The sequence below is a fragment of the Melanaphis sacchari genome, unplaced genomic scaffold (genome assembly GCF_002803265.2).
Source record: "Melanaphis sacchari strain LSU unplaced genomic scaffold, SCAv2.0 Contig253_pilon_pilon, whole genome shotgun sequence".
Lineage (NCBI taxonomy): Eukaryota > Metazoa > Arthropoda > Insecta > Hemiptera > Aphididae > Melanaphis > Melanaphis sacchari.
The window spans coordinates 47,586-70,716 of record NW_020271127.1 but is presented as its reverse complement, the minus strand read 5'-3'; the positions used below and the strand labels follow the sequence as shown (position 1 = coordinate 70,716).

Below are 23,131 nucleotides of genomic sequence, written 5' to 3'. Positions count from 1 at the left end.
TCTGAATAATATTTAGCATGATCGTGAATAAGCAATACGTAACTGAACGAAGTACAATAATTATTCGATAGTTTTGATTATTCAGTCATGCAAAATATTATTCAAATAATTATTCGATAGTCTATATAAATAATCGAATAATAATCGATAGTACAAATTATTCAGTACCACCCATCACTAGTTTAAACACGTTTAACTGGATTTTCAATGGTGATCGCTTGAGAAATCGAGCGCTTGATTCGACTTAAACTTTTTTGCGTACTAAAACAGCACAACGCCTTTGACGTCAGGAGGTATGACAATCCGCTGCAGGCGGATTGCCCTGTCAGGAATCGATATTCACTGGACGATGACTGATAACTAGACACTTAATTACCATTTCGGAGTGTATTTATTTATTTTCCATATTCAAAAGCATCGGGTGAGCTACGGGAAATGCATCCAATTGCCCAGTCAGGTATCGACATTCACTATACCGGGCGATGACTGATACCTATATACTCAATTGTCGTTTTCGGAATGTATTTATTCATTTTCCATACACAAAAGCACAGGGCGAGCTACAGGACAAGGTGTATTACACTTGTGAATTTAATGAAATGATCGAACACTAGACGATCGAATTGGACTCTTATATTATACTTTTATTATTATTTACGCGTTTATAACGACACCGCCAAAGTGTAGAACCACCAAATCAGAGGTACCAACCAACGTCTCAAACGTCGTTATCACTGGTTTCGCATACTAGAAATTTCTAACTGCGGTATTCTAAAGTCCTCTCTCCGACATAGGAAATTCACTTCAAACGATTTTCAGCTACCTAGGGTATTCACTTACAGCGAGTTTCACCGGTGCTAGTATATCAATAAACCAACAATTGTTACAAAAATTATTTTACGATATTAATTTAAAATCAAATATTCTGATAATAATCTTTTATTTAAGAACAAAAAGTAGAAATTGTAAAATAATATAAATAATAATATAATAATAATAATATTAATAAAATAATAACAACATCTATGTACATAATAATATTATAAATAACAATTATTTTAATATACATATCTACAGTTTGTTATGGCTGAAGTGGTACTACACCTAAATCAAACTTTTCATCTTCAGTGTTTGTATCGCTGTCTTCAGTTGTATCTTCTTCGTACCAGTGGCGTGCGGTGATATTTTATGTTGAGTAAGCGCTAAAATAAAATTTCAAGTTAAAACAAAAAAAGGTATTTTATTAATAAAAAATTAAAAATTACAATCTAAAATTTATTTATAAACAAAATCTATTCGTCTTTCTTGTTTTATAAATTCATTAATAACTTTATTATAAAATTCTGAATGATTTTTTTCTTTGTGCAGGAGTTCCTTTTCGATTAAAATTAATGATAATGAACTTAGTCTTTCTTGCCCTTGTGTAGATCTTTGATACGTTTTAATGCCGAAAAAGAACGTTCAACTGAAGCTATTGTACTGGGAATAGTTAAAATTAGTTGACTGAGTTTAAATACTTCTTGAAACGCCGATATTAAATCATTCATCTTAATTTTTTTGACTAAATCATTTGGATTAGTATTTAAAAATTCTTCAGATTTGTATAATACAATTAATTCATTTCGTAATCTAATAAAATCAAATATTTCTCCAAAATTTGATTCTTGCAAGTTTTCTAGAGCAGAATTTGGAAATTCGTTCGTGTAGTTTGAATATTTACTTGGGTCAATTAATGATAAAAATTCAAATTTATTCAAAAAACCAAATCTCGCTTGCAAATTTGCCAATATGTTATCAAATATTTCATTAAAAAGTACTTTGTAAAATGTTTTCGGGTCACGAATTTTACGCTGTATTTCAAAATTGCCTTTATCTGATAAAACTGTTTCCCATAATTTTTCAAATAGATTTAACCTATAATTTTGCAGTTGACATTTAGTTTCTTCAATTTTTTTCACACAGTATAAAATATCTAAACGTTTAGTTTGTAATACTTCATATAAAATATCAGTCAAACTAAATATTTTACTAAATACTATTAGCAAAAAGTATGTTTGTCGACTATCTAAAAAATTGATGAACCCTTGAGATAATACTATCGCTTTATTATCCCAATCATTAGAATTATCTAATACGTGTTGAAAAAACTCTATGAAATATGAATTGTATTCGTAAACTGTATTTAGAAAAATTCCATCTAGTCGGCGCATTTTTTGGCATTTTTTTTCTTGTAAAATTAGATAAAGCATGTGTACGTTTAGAAGATTTAGTAAAAAATGATCCCATACCAGTTAGTGTTTGAAAAAAAATCTTACAGTCTTTTATATTTGATGCTGATTGTGAAAGTACAAGATTTAATGAATGGCTAAAACAATGGACAAATAATGCTTTTCGGTAGAGCTCCTTTACTTTAACTTGTATTCCTCCAACATGACCACTCATAACGGCCGCTTCGTCATAAGTTTGAGCTACTAATTTATGTTTTAATTCATACCTATTAACTATATCAATTACGTGTTTCAATAAACCATCTGCTGATCTATCAGCACTAACATCGACAAATGAGATAAAACGTTCATGTGCTTCCCCGGTTTCATGATGAACATACCTTAAAGTTGTTGATAATTGAGACAGATTTGTTATGTCTGAAGTTTCATCTAATAATATTGCAACAAAATTAGTATTTTTTATTTCTGATTCAATGGACGTTGATATGATGTTGCTAACTGAGCAAATAAAATCATTTTGAATTCTATTGGATGTACCACGGAATATTTTTGATGTTTCTAAATGCACGTTTAAAATAGAATCATAAGATGATAATAAATTTAAACAACCTAAGAAATTTCCCTGATTGAAAGAATTAACTCTTTCATTGTGACCACGAAATGGTAATTCATGGATCGCCAAAAAACAAACACAATCAATAAAACGTTTTAAAACGTCTCTATTTTTTTTTACCAATTCATTATGGCGTATTATATCTGAACGTCTTTGTTTATCAAGCTGCAAATCAATTCTAGACATTCCAAACATTTTTAATTTTAAAACAGAAGAAAAATGTGTTTGAGATCGTTCACGTTTTTGAATACCATTTGTTAAATTATTTAAATTAACAAAACCACTATGATACCAAACATTTTTTTCCCTGGTAAATAAAACACAAGACCAACAGAAAAGTTTATTTAATTTTGCACTACCAGTCAACCATGGAGTATTTAAATAATTAGAAATATTAAAATGACGAATGTAAACTTTGTTTTTTTCTTTGTGATTAGATGTCAATTTTGGAATTTCTGGACATAGTCGACCATTTTTTACAATTGTTAATTTTTCATCAAAATTTTTTAAATGAAATTCATTTTCCAAAAGATGCTCGATTAAGCAATTATTTGAATCAGTATTCATTGTCTATAAAAACAAATATAAACAAGGCGAATATAATTTGATTCCTCTTAATTATAATAATATTATTTATTTAAATAATAATTATCTATTAAAAATTTTTGTTCAACACCAAATTAACTATGAAGACTTGTGGACACGTTGACGGTTGACGACAAAATAATATATTTATTATTAGTATAGTATAGTTAAAACTTATAATAAGTATATTGATAACAAAAATAATCCGATATGCATCGTAAGAATATTGGAATTCCGTTTTTAAAAATATCGATAAGCGCTCGGCATATCGCTTTCAACCATCACGTAAAAACGCATATATCCCCTTCTACCACAACTAGTCATTCCTATAAATGAGGGGTGGAAATCCAAAACGTACCATTGCCAAAATACTGATTTTTCAGGAGAAGCGATTTTCTGTAACTCTTTTTCTATTACCAACGTCAGTTGACTGTAGCCCAATAAATGTAAAGTATAATGAGTTCAACAGATTTTTTAAAAAAAAATATTCATTTTTTGATTATAAACTCTATTTATATGGCATTTTAAAATGTACAATAATCCAAAACGTACTATTTCCATTAATTCAATGGCAATAGTACGTTTTGGAAAATGTTATGGATATAGTTCGTTTTGGAAAAACTATTAAAATGTATTCCAAAACGTACTTTTTCCAAAATAAAATACTATTAACTTTTCCTGACGTTTCTAATGTAAGTTTTTTTTAAGTAATTTTACTATTATTCTATTTTTTTCTCTTGATCTCTTTACCATTAGGTTAGGGTATAACCTATACCTAAACTTCTAAACTTGACTAACAAGAGATAATACAAAAAATGATATTCTGTTATTTAATTTTATGGTTGTTTTAGCACTATACTATAATAAGTAGTTAAGAGGTATTTTCATTCAAACTTAAAATATTATACTCAAACAGCACGTAAGTATACTTAATTTAATATGTCATATCTCTCCAATAAATGTTGGTAGTTAATAGCACAAATGTATGTTATTAAATCACAATGAAAACTAATATTAAGTTACTCAGTAATAAATACATATTTAAATGTATTTTGGAATACGTATTTAAAAGATTTTTTGAATCTCCTGAAAAATATGGCGAATGCAGTTAAGAACAAATTATAGTGGTTTAGCTTATGACATTATAATTAATAAATTCTTAAATAATAAAATAATAAACAAAATAAAAATAGTTAAAATCTTAATTAATAAGGGTCCTCTTCATAAACTTCTTCTTCTTCATTTTCAATGATGTTGTTATTTGGGTTTTGAAAGACGTCATTATAAAACTCCTCAGCATCGGCTGGTATTTTAAAAAATTTATTTAATTTAATAACATCTTCCTTCTTGGCCAACTTTACATGGTTTTGTTTTGGCAGGATAGCAACTTGTCCAATATCCTGTAACTTTTTTTTTCTTTTTATGACACCAACTCTAGTTAAGTCACCTTCATATGATTTACTTATGCCAACTGTGTTTTTCCCTTTAAGGTATTGAAATCTTTTCTGTTCTGTTGTCTTAAATTGGTTTTGCTTTATAATATTTTTAGCGGCTGATTTGTAGTCATAAACATTAAAGTCCTTACCATATACATTCACAGTTGTGTGTTTTTTAAATATTTTATGATATTCCAATGGTGAAATAATTGTTTCAATTTTTCTTAATTCCTGTTCTATTCTACCGAACACTTGATCAGGAGGCATATAGCTGTGTCCTCTGACAGGAAAAAAGTGATTAATTTCAGAAAAAATCTTGGATTCAAAATTGATAAAATGTAGTAAAACTGCCATTATAAATTGATTTTATATATTGATATATTAAACTTTAAATCAAACTATGTATTTAATTTCCTTGTTTATTGTGTTTTAACTTTTATTTCAGATGTTTATAACAAATAGTAGTTTAAGGTTACTACAGACCTATAAGTTATTAACATATTATAAAAATTAAGTATACTTACCTACTCACATGGTACTAATTAAAATAAATTAACGTATAATATGTACTTACACTGATATTAAGTGCGGCTTCCACTAGATTATTAGATCTTTTCTTTGTATTCATATTTTATTAATTTATTGTTCAACAATTTTATAAAATATGAAGACTAGTTCACAATATCTAGTTTAAAACTATAATAATATAGTAAGCATTCAAAATAATTCAAACAAATTAGATAACTTTACTTCATAATACGAATAATAATAATATTCGTGTTCAAAAAATAAGGCAATGCGACTATAATACATTATACAATGACTGCATCGTCGTCGTCATAATGAAAATATGCGCGGGAACGACATAGTCAATAACAACAAACCATTTATAAATAGACAAGTAATTTTGAGGATAAGATATTATTTTTAAATGATGTGATAAGTAATTAATTCTTTTTAAAACGATTCAAATGTGTTCAATAATCTAGGACTATATTTTTTATTTAATTCAGGCTAAATAATTACTTTTGATTTTAATTAAAATATTTTTAAAATACATTTAAGTACGTTTTGGACTAACAATTATATTTCCCTATACCTACAACACGGGCAAAAGTACGTTTTGGCATAACATAAAAAAAAGTACGTTTTGGAATAATTTTTGGCAATAGTTCGTTTTGGTATAGTTAATGATTGGTGCCTATTCTTTTAACACGGGCAATAGTACGTTTTGGCATAAATCTGGAAAAAGTACATTTTGATTATCTAAATACTAGTTTTGTGCATGGAAAAGGTTCGTTTTGGATTAACCAGTCTTTTTTAAAAGCGAATTTGACCGGGAAAAAGTACGTTTTGGTCTATTCTGACGACGCCAATCGATTTCTCGATGTCTTTTCCATGAGAATCGATATCTAACTCGATTTTTTCAATTTTGGCAATAGTACGTTTTGGATTTCCACCCCTCAAATAACGATATAAGAAAGGCAATCTAAAATACTAGCACTTCTGTAGAGAAATTGCCTATACGAAAAAAAAAAATTTAATTTCTTTCAAAATCTGATAAATTTTTTTTAAATTGAACACAAAAATAAGAATTAATAAATATTTGTAATTTTAATGTAAACAAATTGTCATTTAACATCAGAAATATTAATCTTTTTCTTTTTTTCTTTTTGGCTGGGTATGCGCCGCTTACCTTTTTTTTTTTTTTTTTTTTTTTTTGCATGTTGAACCGACGACCGAGAGGGGACTGCTTTCGCATTACTTCCTCCCGGCCGCCATCGTTTATTAATAGAAAATAATAATAATATAATACATTGTAAGTTTACAAACTATAAGTTTTATAACATAAAGTAATTAAAAATAAGTATCGCTGTTGAGATCTTGTCTTGTCTTGGCGGGCCGATCTGATTCAGCCGCCCTTGACGTCGCGTTCTGAACGAAGCCGTGATCGTCGTCCCCCTCCCGTGGTGTCGCAGGTGGTGGATGATGAGCGTGGTCGGCGACACCTCCGACGAATCGCTGGGTGGCGAGTTTCGGGGCTTTCACCGCTCATCATCGTGGTTCCAGCTGCTCGGAATGCCGGTTAGGCATTTCTCTGGTATTCCCTCTCATCCTCTTCTTTAGTGGAGAGGATTGACTCAATCATGGCTATGAGCTCAAGCCGAGTTACCAGAGCTTGAGCGAGCAGTCTGGACCTTTGTGATGTGTCTTCAGGTAGGAGCTCTGTTCGGGGGCCACACAGAATTTCCTCCATGTCTTCCGCGACCGGTGGTCTCCGCAGAATTGCAGTAAGACGACAGCGGTCGTCCTCCCACCTCGGACAAGCGAACAGGGTGTGCTCGGCTGTATCTTCAGGGTCCATGCAGTAGAAGCAGTAGCTGTCGGCAGCCCGGTTCACTCTGTGCAGGTACCCTCCGAAACAGCCGTGCCCTGTTAAAGCCTGGGTGAGGTGGAACGTCAGGTTGAGGGGGGGCTTGGCGAGCCATCGTCCTACGTCTGGGATCAGACGATGTGTCCAGCGTCCGTTGGCGGACCGGTCCCATCGCGCTTGCCAAGCCGCAGTGGTGATTGCCCTCTCCTGGTTTTTGATTTCCGGTGCACTGATGTCTTCGTTATTTTCGTCTAATCGTAGTCGAGTCCTCGCCCTCTCGTTCGCCAGTAGATCGGCTGGGACCATTTCTGAGAGTAACGAGGATGCGCAGGCGGAAACCGTGCGATAGCTCCTAGTGATGCGGAGGGCTATTCTTCGTTGGGCCCTAGCCAGTTCGGCCCGGTTCTTCGCAGTCTTTGTAGCTCGAGCCGCCCACACTGGGGACGCATAAAGCATTTTGCTGTTGACTACTGAGGCTAGCAGCGCTCTTTTGGCCTGCGAAGGACCGCCAAGGTTAGGCATCAGTCTTCCTATGGCCAGTGCCGCCTCGGTGGCCCTCCGGGAGGCTTGTTCGATATGCCTGGTAAATTGAAGTCTGGTGTCGACTTCAACGCCCAGATACTTCAATGATCGCCCAACCGGTATGGCGTGGCCGTCGACTAGGAGTTCCGGGTTGGTGAATTTGTGTTTCGTTGTGAGAACTACTGCTTCAGATTTTTGTGGAGCGAGATGAAGACCGTTTAGTCGCATCCATGCAGACACGGTGTCGAGAACGGGATTCAGGAGGGCGGTGGCTGCCTGGCCGGTTCTTGCGATGCCCAGGACACAGACGTCGTCGGCGAATGCGACAAGTTGCACCATGGGTGGCATTTCCAGTTCGAGAAGCCGGTCGTAGAATATGTTCCAGAGGGCCGGTCCTAGCACGGACCCCTGTGGAACGCCACATGTCATATTTCGCCGTAAGAGGTTCTCGCCAACCAGAATGGAGCGATCCTGCAGATAGGATCTGATCATGCCGATCAAGTAACGAGGAACTCGTTTGTCCCGGAGGGCGGAGTCTATGAGAGACCATGGAGCAGTGTTGAATGCGTTTCGAACGTCACGCGATATGGCGACGCAGATGTCGCGGTGCTGTACGGCACCGATTGCTGCTCCTTTTGCGGCCTCCAGTAGTCGTCCTATCGCATCTTCAGTGGATCTGCCTCGTCGAAATCCGTACTGGTTCGGAGATCGGCGGCCGGTGCGGTCGAGGTGGTCGTCGAGCCTGGACAGTAGCAGTCTTTCTAGCAGCTTACCGGAGGAGTCTAACATGCACAGAGGTCTGTAGCTCGACGGCTCAGCTAGTGGTTTGCCTGAACCTTTGTGCAGTAGCACCAGTCTCGCCTGTTTCCATCGAACGGGAAAGGTGGTGTTCGTCAGGCAGGCGTTAAAAGCATCAAGGAGTGCTCGGGGCCTGATCTTGAATACTTTGATCAGCAACTCATTAGGGATTCCGTCCGGGCCGGTAGCCTTTCCGGAAGGGAGTCTCCTGCAGGCCTCGGCGAGTTCGACAGGGGTAAACTCCGGGGGTAAGCGATAGTCGTTGTCGTCGTTTTCGGTCAACAGAGGGCTCAGCGTCCAGTCGGTAGGTGGAAGGTTTGGAAACAGGTGATCGGCTATTTCCATCTCCCTTCCGCGTGCTTCAGCTCCCGGTCGTCGACGGCCTATACGCTTAGACACAACTTTGTAAGGCAGGCCCCAGGGGTCGGAGTCGACATGCGCCGCTTACCTAGCTTGTCCTGACCGCACGCCACTGCTCCGTACGTTACTATTAATTTATCGATTTCGATGTCCATATAACTTTCATTTTTCCACATTTCTGCTTCTAATTTTTTCACGTTTGCACAAACTGCTCCCCACTCAGAATCACCCATAGATTCCATTTTTTGTTTACATGGTTCTGCAATTTTTTTGATGCTACCATTATGGTTTTGTTTTGCAATGTACTGTTTTATTTGTGACCAAATCATTTCAATGGGATTTAAATCCGGACGATACGGTGGTAGTCTAATAATATCATAGCCTTCTTTATTTAATATATCATCTAAAGAATATTAATCATCACTGTTTTGCGTTTACGCATCATATCATAAAGTTGTGGTTTAAACATAATTGAATTAAAACTTATATTATTTTCAGTCAAGCAGTTTATCATGTCTTTTTTTAAACTATTAGAGTTTTAAGCACGATTAGATTGATGACAATGATAAGTCGGCATTATCCAATACCACAACAGAATTTTTAATTAAATTTGGTAGTAATTTTTCTGTGACCCATTTATAATAATTATCTTTATTCATATTATCGTTGTAATCACCACTAGAGCTTTGAGCTTCCCATGTTAGTAAAGCATTGGGAACAAAACCTTCTCCTCCAGCATGAACAATTATTAAACGCTTTCCTTTACTTAAACTTTGTTTCACTGTATTGTCATCATCGACGGAACTTCATGATTTATTAACAACGTGTGATAATAATACATAAGTTTCGTCAGTATACACTATTTTTCTACCTTTTCTACGAAACTCAAATATTTTTTTTAAGTACTCTATTCTAGTGATGTCAAAAATCCGGATTTTTGGATATCCGGATAATCCGGATATCCGAATTCAAAATTTAATAACCGAATAATTCGAATAATTTAAATGTTCATATATCTAATCTAATTATTATAAAGGAAGGTTTTAAAAATATGTTGACGGTTGATACAGTTGGTAGTAGTTATAATAATGTTTTATTTCATATTAAGAATATAGATCATGTCTTAGCAAATATTAAATATTTAAATAATAACAATAATTTTAACATTTATAATAAATAATAATCATAGCAAAATCAACTATAAAAATAATTAATTTTTTTTTTTTTAGTAAATCAACCCTAAGGTTGGTTTTGCAATTTTCCGAAGTTTCTCCATTCATCTCTATTTTCAGCTAGCCTCTTCAGTTCCTTATAGTTTGCTAGACCTGCATCGGAAATCATCTTTTTGATATAAGACGTTCTTGGTCGTCCTCGATCTCTTTTGCCATTCATCTTCCCTTCTATTATAATATACAGAAGTTCTTCTTCGTGTCTTAAGACATGACCAATCATATTCCATCTTCTTTCTTTTATGGTGCTAAGTATCTTCCTGGTTTCATTTATTTCGTTTAGAATGTTTTCGTTAGTTCTTCTTTCTACCCAGCTTACTCGCAACATTCTTCTCCAGCACCACATCTCGAAGCTTTCAAGGAACTTTTGTTCCGTTTTGTTTAATACCCATGTTTCGCATCCGTAAAGTGCGACACTCCACACATATACCTTTATCAGCCGTTTCTTCACACGTATACTCATGTTTTTAGAGCACAGTAGGTTCCTTTTGTTCATGAATGCTGTTTTTGCTTGAGCGATCCTTGCTTTTATATCCATAGTACATTTTCCATCTTGGCTAATTATGCTACCTAGATATCTAAAGTTTTCCACTTGATCGAGAATGTGGTTATCAATTTTAATTCTTAATCTATGAATACGATTCTTTTTTTGACACATCATTATCTTGGTTTTATTCCAATTGATTTTAAGGTGATAATTTTGGAAGTCCTTTGCTATTTCTTCTAACGCTCTTTTGAGATCGATTTCGCTGTTTGCAACAAGAGCTATGTCATCGGCGAATCTTAAAAATGATATCAATTCTCCTCCTACTGTCACTCCAATTTGATCTCTAGTGAATGTTTCTTTAATTTCATTGATAGATTGTTCTACATAAATATTGAATAATTTTGGTGACAGTGGACACCCTTGTTTTACTCCCTTTCCTATTTTGGCTGTTGCAGACTTGTCTGACACTTTTATTATAGCTAATTGCTCTTTGTATATGTTGTATATTAGCTGTCTGTCTCTATAATCAATGTCTATTTCTTTTAATGTCTTAAAAAGTTCCTTCCAGGGAACTGTGTCAAATGCCTTCTCCAAATCGATAAATGCGATAAATGTGTCGTTGTTAAATTCGATCTGTTTTTCAATTAATGTCCTTAGGCTTAAGATCGCTTCCTTAGTACCCATGTTTCTTCTAAATCCGAATTGATCATTGCTTAAATGCCTTTCAATTTTATGTTCTATCCGGTTACCTATTATTTTTACTAGGATTTTAGCCGAATGTATCATCAGACTCAGGGTTCTATATTCACTGCATTTTTCAGCTGTTGCTTTCTTGGGGAGAGTAATTATTATGTTTTTTTTAAAATCTTCCGGTATTTCTCCAGTTATATAGATGTCATTAACCAATTTAAATAATTCGTTCTGGATTTTTTTACCTGCATTTTGGATCAATTCTGATGATATATTGTCTACACCTGGAGATTTCCTAGTTTTCATCATTTTAAGGACTTGGTTGAATTCTTCCCTTAGGATTGGTGCACCCTCATTATCTGGATTACTTTCATTATGTAGGCTAGTTATCTCTTCACCCTGATATAGAACTTCGAGATATTGTTTCCATCTATTAGCAATGTCTTCGTTGTCTATTAGTAGATTTCCGTTTTCATCTCTTATTTTATTGTTGACTTTAGTTTTATTACTGACAAATTTTTTTATTGTATTAAACGCTTGGTCCATTTTGTTTTCTTTTATTAATAGTTCTACTTCATGGCATCTGTCTTCTAGCCATTTCTCCCTTGCTTCTTTTGCATTTCTGTTTATTTTGTTTTTAAGTTCTTTATATTTTCTTATTCCCTGGTTGTCTTTGGAGTTTTTGTACTTTCTTCTTTCCTCAATATCTCTTAGAATTTGTTCATTTATCCATGGTTTTTTGGGATCTAACGTATTTCTTATAATAGTTTTATTGGCTGCATTATGTATAGTTTCTTTGATTGCTTCCCATCTTATATTAATTGAATCATTTTGTGAGGGTGCTTTGAATGTTTTACTGATGCACGATTCATAGGCTAACGCTGTATTCCGATCTTTCAGCATATTTACGTCATATCTTCTTTCCTTTTGTGTAGGTTTATTCAATTTTTTATATGTAACATTGCTTTTCATCATTAAGAGATTATGGTCGCTGTCCACATCGGCGCCTGGATAAGTTTTACATCTCTTAACTTGGTTTCTGAAGCGTTTTCTTACCAATATATAGTCGATTTGGTATCGTCCAATGTCCCCTGGCATTTTCCACGTATACCTTTTTCTCCGATGAATGTTTTGGTATGTGTTTGTTATGACTAAGTCATATTGCTTGCAGTAATCTATAAGTCGGTCTCCCCTTTCATTCCTTGTACCCAATCCATAGGCTCCTACTACTTGCCCATCAGCACCTTCACCTACAACAGCGTTCCAATCCCCTATTATTATCAAGTTGTCACTTCCTTTCGTTAATTTACAGAGTTCCTCGAGTCCTGCGTACATTTCTTCTATCTCGTTGTCCTCTGCTTCAGTTGTTGGGAAGTATACATGAATTATTACGATATCGCTGAGTTCAGCTTTGACTTTCACCATTATAAGTCTGTCATTGTACGCTATTTTATTTATCACTTGTTGTCCCCATTTCTTGTTTATTATTACTCCAACTCCGGCTCTTCCTGTTCTTTCACCTCCAGAGTAAATAACACGGTAATCATCGGACCAGAAATCTCCGTTTCCCGCCCATCGTGTTTCACTTACACCCAATATATCTATGTTTAACCTTGTCATTTCAACTTTAATATTTTCCAGCTTTCCAGTATTTAACATAGTTCTCACAGTCCACGTTCCAATGTTTTGGCAAGGCTTTCGCTTGCTGACGACCTGAGAAGCCTTGCCTCTTCTCCTGCCGAGACAACTGATATTTCCGAATATATCTGGTCTAGTAACTTCCATCTCTTTATAACTTCGATTCATATTGCTTACTAGGAGTTCTAATGTGGTGGTATCCTTCTCCTTCCACATTGCAGTTGAAAGGCCAGTGATTGGAATATGCCCAAACTGCCTCCGTCAAATCCTTCCATTGCCGTTAGTTCTACTGTAAAACTCGCCAACGGTCGGTAGTAGCGGTTACTGCTGCCCTCCGCTACCTCCTTTTAATCGCCTTCTACGATAAGCAGGAGTTACTGTGGGTCTATTCTAATCCCCGACCCACAGAGGTAAAAATAATTAATACGTAATAAATATATAATAAATAAGTAATACGATATACATTATACACATATCAACACAATATAATAATATTTTTTTCAATAAATAAATTTAACGTACGGGCACATTTAATGCAATTTTAAGTATAAATGGGATACACACTATAATAATGAAAATAGTTTTTTTTTTTTTATTTGTCTAGTTTAGAATCAAATATTTTTATTTAAAAATACCAGGGCTGATAAATGAAAGGGAGTCATTCTATTTCTCTTTGGGGATAGAATTGATCCAGCAGTAGAAAAAACACGTTCTGAAGATGCCGAAGAAGCCGGTATACAAAGAATATTTTTCGCGAGAACAGATAAAAAAGGAAACGTAAGTTCACGCGATTTCCACCACAAACACGGATCATCATTATGATTAATTTGTGGTTCAGCCAAGTACCTCGAAAATTCATCCTCAGAATTTAGTGGAACTATCCCCAATAAATCATCTAATACTGTACTTTGTTTAGTATTTGAGGTGTTTTCATTTTCAGATATATATCTAATTGACTGTATCTTTGAACGAATTTTTTGTTTAATAATTTCTCGTATACGATCTGATGATTCAAATTGTAAATTCTTGTACCTAGGATCTAGTAAACTTGCAATTTGTGCTATGTTTACTTCCCTATATTCTGAATAAATGTCTGCTGCAATTCCATTTTCTTCTTCAAAATCAATATTAAACCTCCGACGTAGTTCATTACACACTGTTTCTTTAAACACCATTGCTAGTGTTGAGTCTGTATCTTCGAGTTTTAAATGCTTTTCTATAAGGCTTTTAACAATTGGCCGTATCTAAAAAATATGTTTTTTTTATTAATATTTTTAATTCTGAGCGATATACAAAAATTATTGGTTTTATAATAAAATGTTTTTTTTTAGAGAAAATTTAGAGATAAATATATATAATTTTGACTATTTTGAGCTTGTTAATGTTGAATTTTGTAAAGCTTAATAACTTTTTTAAAATTTTTAAAATATAATTATTCTAAATAATTTAATAATTCAATTATGTTCATAAATTTACTATTACCTATTAAATTATAATATTAAATAAAGCATTTTATTATTATCATATATCAAAAAATGAATGTAAAATAATTACCATTGATATTGTAACTTGTCGTTCATAACATAAAACTGTCGTAGCTAATTGCAGTGGTTTTAAAAGTTTCACCAATATTTGGCAGTACTCCCAGTCTTCTTCGAGCATTTTTAATTTTTTTGCTGTTTTTGTGTTGAATAATGTACGATCTAACATTATCGATACAATAGCTGGCCGAAGTTCTAGTAAACGCATTAACATATCCATACTAGAATTCCATCTAGTCGGACATCTCTGTATTAAGCACAATTTTTTTTGTCCTAATTCGCTGATTTTGTTTTCTAAAGCATTTGTTCGTTTTGGAGAGTGCCTAAAAGCAGCAACTATGTCCGAGGCTAATTTTAATAAATGGCTACACATTCTATTCTCAAAACCTTTATTAATAGATAATTGCAATGTATGGGCGGCACACGGACTTGAATAAATATCACGTTCTTGTAAGTTTCGTACAGCATTAGTTACATTTGCAGCATTATCGTGACTTATCCCTATGACTTTACCGGTTAAATTCCATGTTTCAATAATATTAATTAAACTGTCTTGTATATTATCTGCCGTATGGCTTTCTCGCATTTCTTCAAACCCTAATACTTGAGTACATAGTTCCCAATTTTCATTAAAGTAGTGACATGTGAATGTTATATAAGAATCTACAGCCAAAGACGTCCAGCCATCGGTAGTTAATGCTACACCTTTTATATTTTCTAGATTACGCTTTAGTTCCATCATTTTATCATCATACATTTTTTCAATACGAACGATGATTGTATTTCTACATGGTACTTTATAGTCTGGTTCAATAACTGACATCAATTTTCGAAATCCTTTGTTTTCTACCGTACTAAATGGTAGCATATCCATTGTAATCATTTGACAAATACTCTGAGTAATCAGTTCGGCACGACTTTTATCTACAGGTCTAAATTTAATTGCAGTTGAAACATGAGATCTCTTTAAACGTTTTTGGGGTGGTTGTGATACTACTGTTGGTATTGATGTCGAAGATGACATATCTGAAGATGTCGATATCTGTTCTGTTTCGCTACTTAAGTTTAAAATTTAGAAATTTGAAAAAGAATATTATATAATAGTTGTATTACCTATTTTTAACATAAAATAATTAATGATGGCTTACCTCTCCTCAGTTAATTGTACTGCATCGATTCCATTATTAGTATTATGCCACGATTTGTAGTGATACCACAAAGAAGAAGTAGACCCCATATTTTTCAAAATTTGACTACATATTTTACACGTCGCTGTTTCATTTGTTTCACCGCGATTAAAATATTTCCAAACGTTACTACGATTCATAGTTATTGTTCAAACGATAATAATATAAAATAAAATAATTAAGTAAATATTTATATTAATATTGTCTTATGATGTTGATAGTTGACGAATAAAATACAGACAGAACAAAAATTAACATTAAATGCCATTACGACTAGAGCGATCATAAAATCGACAGTTGAAATAATTTTATCTAATCAAAATATAATCTAACACTAATATCCACAATACGATAAAACTTACATTGCAAAAACGTATTAAAGCCTAATATGTTTGAGATAATTTAATGCTCACAACGATAAATAATTACATATTTTGATAAAATGATATAACTTTACTAACATTTTTGAGTCAAACTATTATTTTTAAATTTTAAGTTTTACCGTTTTAAATAAAACAGTCTAATACCTATAAATTAAATAACAAATAATTAATCAACAAGTTTAAAATATCCGGATTATTCGGATAATTCGGATTTTATCCGTTTATTATTTGGATTCGAATATCCGGATTATCCGAATAGTATTGGAATCCGGATATTAGTGACACCACTAGTTAGAAGTGTCATATGTTCAAATGTTTCTGCAACATTAATGATGCGTCAATATTCAGAATTACCTCATTTACATCGAGAAAAAAATAGTTTGGATTTTTGGAAACATCACAAGATGATATTGCCCGAATTATATAAACTTCAACTAAAATATCTTTGTATACCGGCGACTTCAATTCTTTCTGAGCGAGTCTTTTCGAAAGCTGGATTGCTAATGATCGTCGAAATAAACTGTCACCAAAAAACTTAAACTACATAATTTTTTTAAATAGTAATTTACATCTTTTATAATCATTTAATTATCTTTTATCATTATACCTATTTATGTTAAATTTTGATTAATCATTATTTTAATTTAATATGTTTAAGACAAAGAATTGTCAGTTTTTTATTTATTTTATTTTCATGTAAATAATATTTACTATTTTGTATTGTTTTATCTTGAAGCAATTTTTTATAATTTATTAATAATTAAAATATTATTTATTATATAAATACAGATTTTTTTTTTTTTTTTTTTGATAATATTATAATATATAAATATGTTACAGATAATTACATTTGATTAATTAAAAGTTAAACCTTTAAAATTATTTAATATTATTATTAGTATTTTGAAACATATGTACAAATAAAATAAATTATCAATTGTTTTTCATATATTTTATTTTATTTTTGTATGACAATTTCATTATATTTAAACATTAAAAAATAGTATTAATTTTAGTTTATTTTATTTTATATGCATAGGTACCTATATTGATTAATGATTATTGACAATCGAGTGACGCGCACAGCTATCGAGTATATAATGGTGTATTCCATACTTAGCCAGTAAAGCTCAAGATTTATGAAGTAGTACTTTAAAATATTTTAAAGATCTCGAGTAGAGTTGACATGTTATCGAGCATAAATTTGAGTAATATTACTAATATTATAATTTGAATGATTCTTATCTATATGATTACATTTTTTTGATTATTATATCTCGGTGATTATTCTCTCGATTATTTTAATCGAGTGAATTACTCGATTATCGAAATCATTCGATTATTCCCATCACTAATCACGGGTGTATAATATAACGCTGTGTCTAGATACCCGGGTGCCCGTGTAGATAACGGGAACTCATGTGTAAAAAAGTAAAAATCGAATATTTGCAGTAGTACGAATCTATAAAAGGTACACATTTCAAACGAATTGATAATGTACAGTATAGGAAACATATACAATTTTTTCCAAATTAAATTGTATGAATAAGGACATCAAATTGACATACCTCAATGAAAAAAGTTGATAACGCTGATAACTCAGAAAAATATCGAACAACTTCAAATTAATTAATAACTATTATTATATTACTATTTCTTTATTTTATAAACTAAATATATATTACCTTAGCTTCTAGTATACAGAGTGTTCCAAATTCTATGTGACAGCAGATTTTAGCATGATATACTTAAATTAGAAAAAAATGACCTAGTGCCCTTTTCCACGAGCATTTTTAAACGCGTGAGTTTAGACGCGCGTTTATGAAATGGACGGTGTTTGTGAGAAAGGGCACAAGTCAAAATTCACTAGTTTTCAGGAGACAGGAAAAACGTTTAACAGTAGTACGATACGACGCGACGACGGAGCGAACGCGCCGCGAATCACGCTTTCGGAGCGCGACGGCGACGACCTGCTAAACGGTGGAAACGCGCGCGCGACGGACGAAAAGACCCGCTCTGGGCTATGGCGACTCGAGTACGACGACGGAAGGGTCTCGAGGACGAAAACTGGGCGAGTGGAAAAACGACTATAAACAATAATCAGGTAATGCAATAGACCAACCGATCAGACGACGGCAGGGAGATATGGGACAACGACTGGAAGAAAAATTGTAATTTTCGATTGGTCGGACACTAAACCTATCGGCGACCGTGTAGCAACTATTCTTCGTTTTATATTATAAGATTTGTTTGATAGGTATATTTAATTCATAAGACATACCTAACTGGTTATAATGGTTATTAAATTTGATTTGAAATTATAAGCATCAGTTTCACTACATAGATAAAATTGTAAAATTTATGGTATATATAAAAATATGGGTAATCGTATCAGTTTATGTACAGGTGCTTACCAATGTTATTTTTCTGCTACTGGTTTATCTCCAAAATTATCGTAAATATTTTACTTGTATTTTCCAGGCCTTTGATTTGGCATTTCTCAAGCTATATTCAACAGTTTGAGTGTTCCATATCGCATTTTCTTTTCAATTGCACTTATAATAGTTCAGTATCAATACATTCGTTCGAGTCCATATAAGTAGAAAATAATAAATTATCAAACGAAAACGGTTTTCTATAAACGGTTTCGCGATAAAACAATTGCGATAATGGATTTGACGATCATGATTTTCTCGATCTTTCGATAATACCAACCCCACTTTTCACTTTCATATAAATTATAGTATAAGGTAAACCGAGACGCGCGTTTTCTTCCCGTGAAACGTCTTAATATTCTGGGATTGATTGCAATCTAACGCGCGTTTAAATGGGTACGCTGTATTTCTTCTAATACATTTGGACGGTGTTTGTGAGAAAGGGCATAAGTCATTTTGACATTTTCATATATGCATTAATTTGTGTAAATTTCACGCTCTATCGTTTGTGCAACGTAAATATTCTATTTATTGTTTTTCGAAATACACTCTATGTGCGTTTAGACAATAAAAATGTGTTTGTGAGAAGGATTACAGTCAATATTAATATGCATACTTATTAAACTAAAATCAGTCCATTGTTGCCGTATAGTGTTTTAATAATAATATTTTAATTGCTGCAAGATATTTTAATAATATTGTGAGGTCTACTAACATCTAATATGACGCTAAAAGTAGACAGTTATTGAAAATGTGTTGTGTTAAGATCTATTAGTTTATTATATTACAATATATCTTATAATATACACTTATAAATAATAATATTACTTAATTTGCACGTATTCATCATTTATTCTTATATTTAAATTAATAGACAATGCAGTGGGACTTAAAGATTAGTAAAATTAACAAATTTTCAGTAAATCATCCAGTTTGAATCTGAATACAAAGACAAAATAGTAAGTCTTTGTCATGGATAAAAGTATTATTAGTCTGGGGCTGGATTTGTATGATATAATTTTACAAAACATAATAAATTAAATTACTGCAGAGATATTAAATTAATTTCACGTGATTTTCAATAAAATAAAACATATTTTATTTTATATGTTTTACATAATTTTGTCATAAATACATATTTTAACATTATTTGTAAAATTTCTGCATTTTATTTACCAAATTTCGTAAATGTTGTTTTCGTGTTTGGTATTATGCATTTATGCTTTGATAATGGTATAGTGGTAATCAGCATTTACGAAAGGGCTGGCAAATAAATGAAAACCCCCACAAGCAAAATATGTATTTATATTAATAGCTATATAAATAAAATATCGTTTTATTTCAATCACGATGATATTGTATTGCAGTAGTACTATTATTTCATTTTAATAAAATATCTTATCACTACAAATCAACCTAATCGCTATGCACAGTCATGACAAATACTTTGTCTTTTCTCGAATTCAATGACTGTTAAATTTCGAAAGAACTCTGTTATTGAATTTAATCTTTGGTCCCCATCGGCCATTGTCTGATATTGGCTATAAGAATAAATGACGAATACGTAATGAAACCAGTAATATTGTTATAGTGTACCATTATAAGACTCAGCAACTAAACTTAATAAATGCTTACCAACAACCATTACACTAGTCATATGTTAGTAATACAATATATTATTAGCTATCTTTGCGGCTGATAAATATTATTAAACGCACGGCAGACTTAGACGCAATATTATGCGCCAATGAACCTACTACTACTCACAAACATTTTTATTATGTCTAACGCACATATGGTAAAAAGCGCTCAAATAAATATTTTGTGCACCAAACGACTCAGAGCGATATTCTACTAGTAATGTATATTATAATGTCATATGCCCTACTATACAACACTGTCAAATGTATGAAAAGCTCTAAGCATGCCAAGCTTGCGCGTTGGTGCAATCAATCCGCGAAAAACGCGCGTCGGTATGCTATATTGAAGAATATTGAAAAGTGCGAGAATTGTGCCAGTGGAAAGATCATGACATCAAATTTCCGTGGCTAACGGTATTTTTATCTGAAAACCGTTTATAGAAAACCATTTTAGACTGACAGCTTGTTATTTCCCACTGTGGACTGAAGCTGAGCTATATTGACTGAGCTATTGCAAGTGCAGTGAAAAAGAAAATGCGATGCTCAAACAACAGTACAACAATGCCGTCGAGGCGCTGAAAAATACAGTAAGCATTTGCGACAGTACGACGATAAGCAGGCAACCAATACACTGTACCGACCCACCCATGACACATATAATACCGCCAGAATTTTACAATTTTATCTGTAACATTTGGCTTTGACAACATATTTCAATCAGGGCAATAACCGTATATTTCAGTTGATGCTCGTCTTATAAGGCTAAAGCCTCGGCAATCTGCAAACGAATAATTGCCACGAACCGTCATTTGATATTCCCGTCGAAAAATTACAACCCGTCGTGTCATAACTCTCCGCCGTCGTATATTCATTGGTATTATTACTCATTGACCACTTTTCATTTTCGCTTTCGCCAGTTTTCGACGCTTTCGACCTCGTCTCGTGACGGGCGATCACGTTCCGTTGGCCGTCACCGTCGGAAAAGCACTCATCGATGATGTCATATCATCCGCTACTATTTTTGACAAATCTTGTCCGACCTCTCGAACGCTTCCGTTTATAAATCGTGCGTAATACGATTATATGTTCAACATAACATGTAATAACAATATTATATAAAGAAACGTGCGTACCATTGCGTCGATGTGTTGTATGGCAAAAATGCTAAATCATCGTTAGCAACTAATCGCATATCATTGTTCTGTATGTGTATGTGATAATAAACTCGACACATATGTTAAGGAACATCGCTGCGTTAAAATAACAACAGCTCCGTCGGAAGCGTCTAACGACAATAATATGCATTTACGAATTTCGTGTTGCAATCTGAAACAACGGAATTGTGACAGCAATATTCGTCGCATCTCTAAAACTAGAGAACAAACGATATTATAACATTGGTCGAGATAGGTCCCCAATGACCAGGCAAAGGCGGAGTTCTTCCCGAGCATTTTTCGTGCTAGTCATTATTGACCCCGCTATTTTCGACACGATGCTGTTGATATTACTCATAAACTATTTTCAAATTTTAGCGACACGATGCGACCACGACATACCTTGTTGACAAATGACAAATATTGTTATGATATGTATACTTTACGCGAACGTTAGAATACACAATATTCAGTAAACAGTATGAATATTGTAACAGCCATGCTGAATTCAAACAGCCAGCCAATGACCATGCGTATAACCTGTTGTTCTATTGATGACATTCTGTGTTCCTCCGTAAACCGCCTTCGGTTAACACATTGAAAATACAGGAAAACATTGACTTTCTTTGATTTTAATATTTCGTCATCTGGCTTTATAATATTTCTTTCGACTATCTAACCATCAAAAATATGAAAAATATTGACCAACTCATATGATTTTGTTCCTTCTTCTTTTATTATGCATTCATAACTACGTTAACATCTCCTTTGCCCGCATCGTCGCGATCCGACGCGTCAGGCTACTGAGAGGTTCAACATTGAGCGTGATTTTCAGTGGTGATGCTGGCATCGACGGCGTCGACAAATTTTGCGCTTCGCTGGCACAGCACTAAGCATCGTGTGACATGGTATTGCCTGTCGAATCGACTGTTCACTGGACGACCTTTTGTCTTTCGAGCATGGTATTTTCGGTCTTGTTATTTTCCGTATAATACGAACCACGGTTAGTAATATTACCTGTGGTAATGTGTTGTATAGACGCTCAGTGGGCTTTATTCACGCATTTACTTCGCAAACCACTGCTATGTCCCAGGCATCGTTATCGCGGTTTTCTGGACTCGGCGCAACGTATTCTGGTCTGTCTCCCGATCTGAAATTCGCCGAAGCTGTGTTCACGGTACTCACATGCAGGCTAGGGCAACGAGATTTCACCGACCTGTTCGACCTAGTATTTATAAAATAGCTATAATATATTTTGTCTGGCCGCCTACTATTGTAAATGATCAATAATTAGCTACCAAATAATTTTTGATAGAAACTTGTTGGCTCGACCGACTTCGCTGACCAACATATAGATAATATAATAATGTGTTGAACCCGCAAAACGTATTTCAAGTGTGAAGGCCGGCCTGTTAAGCCAGTGAGATAATACCAACAGTTGCGGGCAGACGGTGGCGCAGTGTTTGAAAATTGATGAGAGCTTTTGGGCGAAGAAGTGAACGATTATAATGATGATATTGCAGGAAGGCGGGCTCAGCCATCGAACCAGTGAAATCGTAGCCGTCAGCAGGCAGAAGATGATATTCTTTGCGGTGTAGACTGATCGGAAACGAGGAGAACAGCTCTCTGGCAGCGGTGGTTGCTCCCAGCAACTGACCTGAACTAGTGACACTATTTTGGCATTGGATAAAAATCAGTCGAGATTATTAACTGGAGGCGTATAAAGAGGCTGTGGAAATGCTGCATTCGCCATTGCCAGATCCCCGGCAGCATGACGGTTTGAAACTTCAGCTGCATTAAGGTAATTCGTGACATGTGAAGAGTCTAAAAA

General features: G+C 33.7%; 2 protein-coding genes across 2 annotated transcripts; both read right to left on the bottom strand.

Moving 5' to 3' along the window:
* Window positions 1-1,403: 1,403 nt before the first annotated feature.
* LOC112595092 (zinc finger MYM-type protein 1-like) lies at window positions 1,404-3,036 on the bottom strand. Its single transcript, XM_025340181.1, has 3 exons — window positions 2,316-3,036; window positions 1,721-2,128; window positions 1,404-1,591 (listed from the first exon to the last, which is right to left on the bottom strand). Exons 1-3 carry the CDS (start codon window positions 3,034-3,036, stop codon window positions 1,404-1,406), a joined length of 1,317 nt encoding a protein of 438 aa, XP_025195966.1.
* A 10,535-nt stretch (window positions 3,037-13,571) lies between these two features.
* LOC112595091 (zinc finger BED domain-containing protein 1-like) lies at window positions 13,572-15,738 on the bottom strand. Its single transcript, XM_025340180.1, has 3 exons — window positions 15,650-15,738; window positions 14,515-15,556; window positions 13,572-14,204 (listed from the first exon to the last, which is right to left on the bottom strand). The coding sequence occupies exons 1-3, from the start codon at window positions 15,736-15,738 to the stop codon at window positions 13,572-13,574; spliced, it is 1,764 nt and encodes a 587-aa protein (XP_025195965.1).
* Between the last annotated feature and the right edge of the window lie 7,393 nt (window positions 15,739-23,131).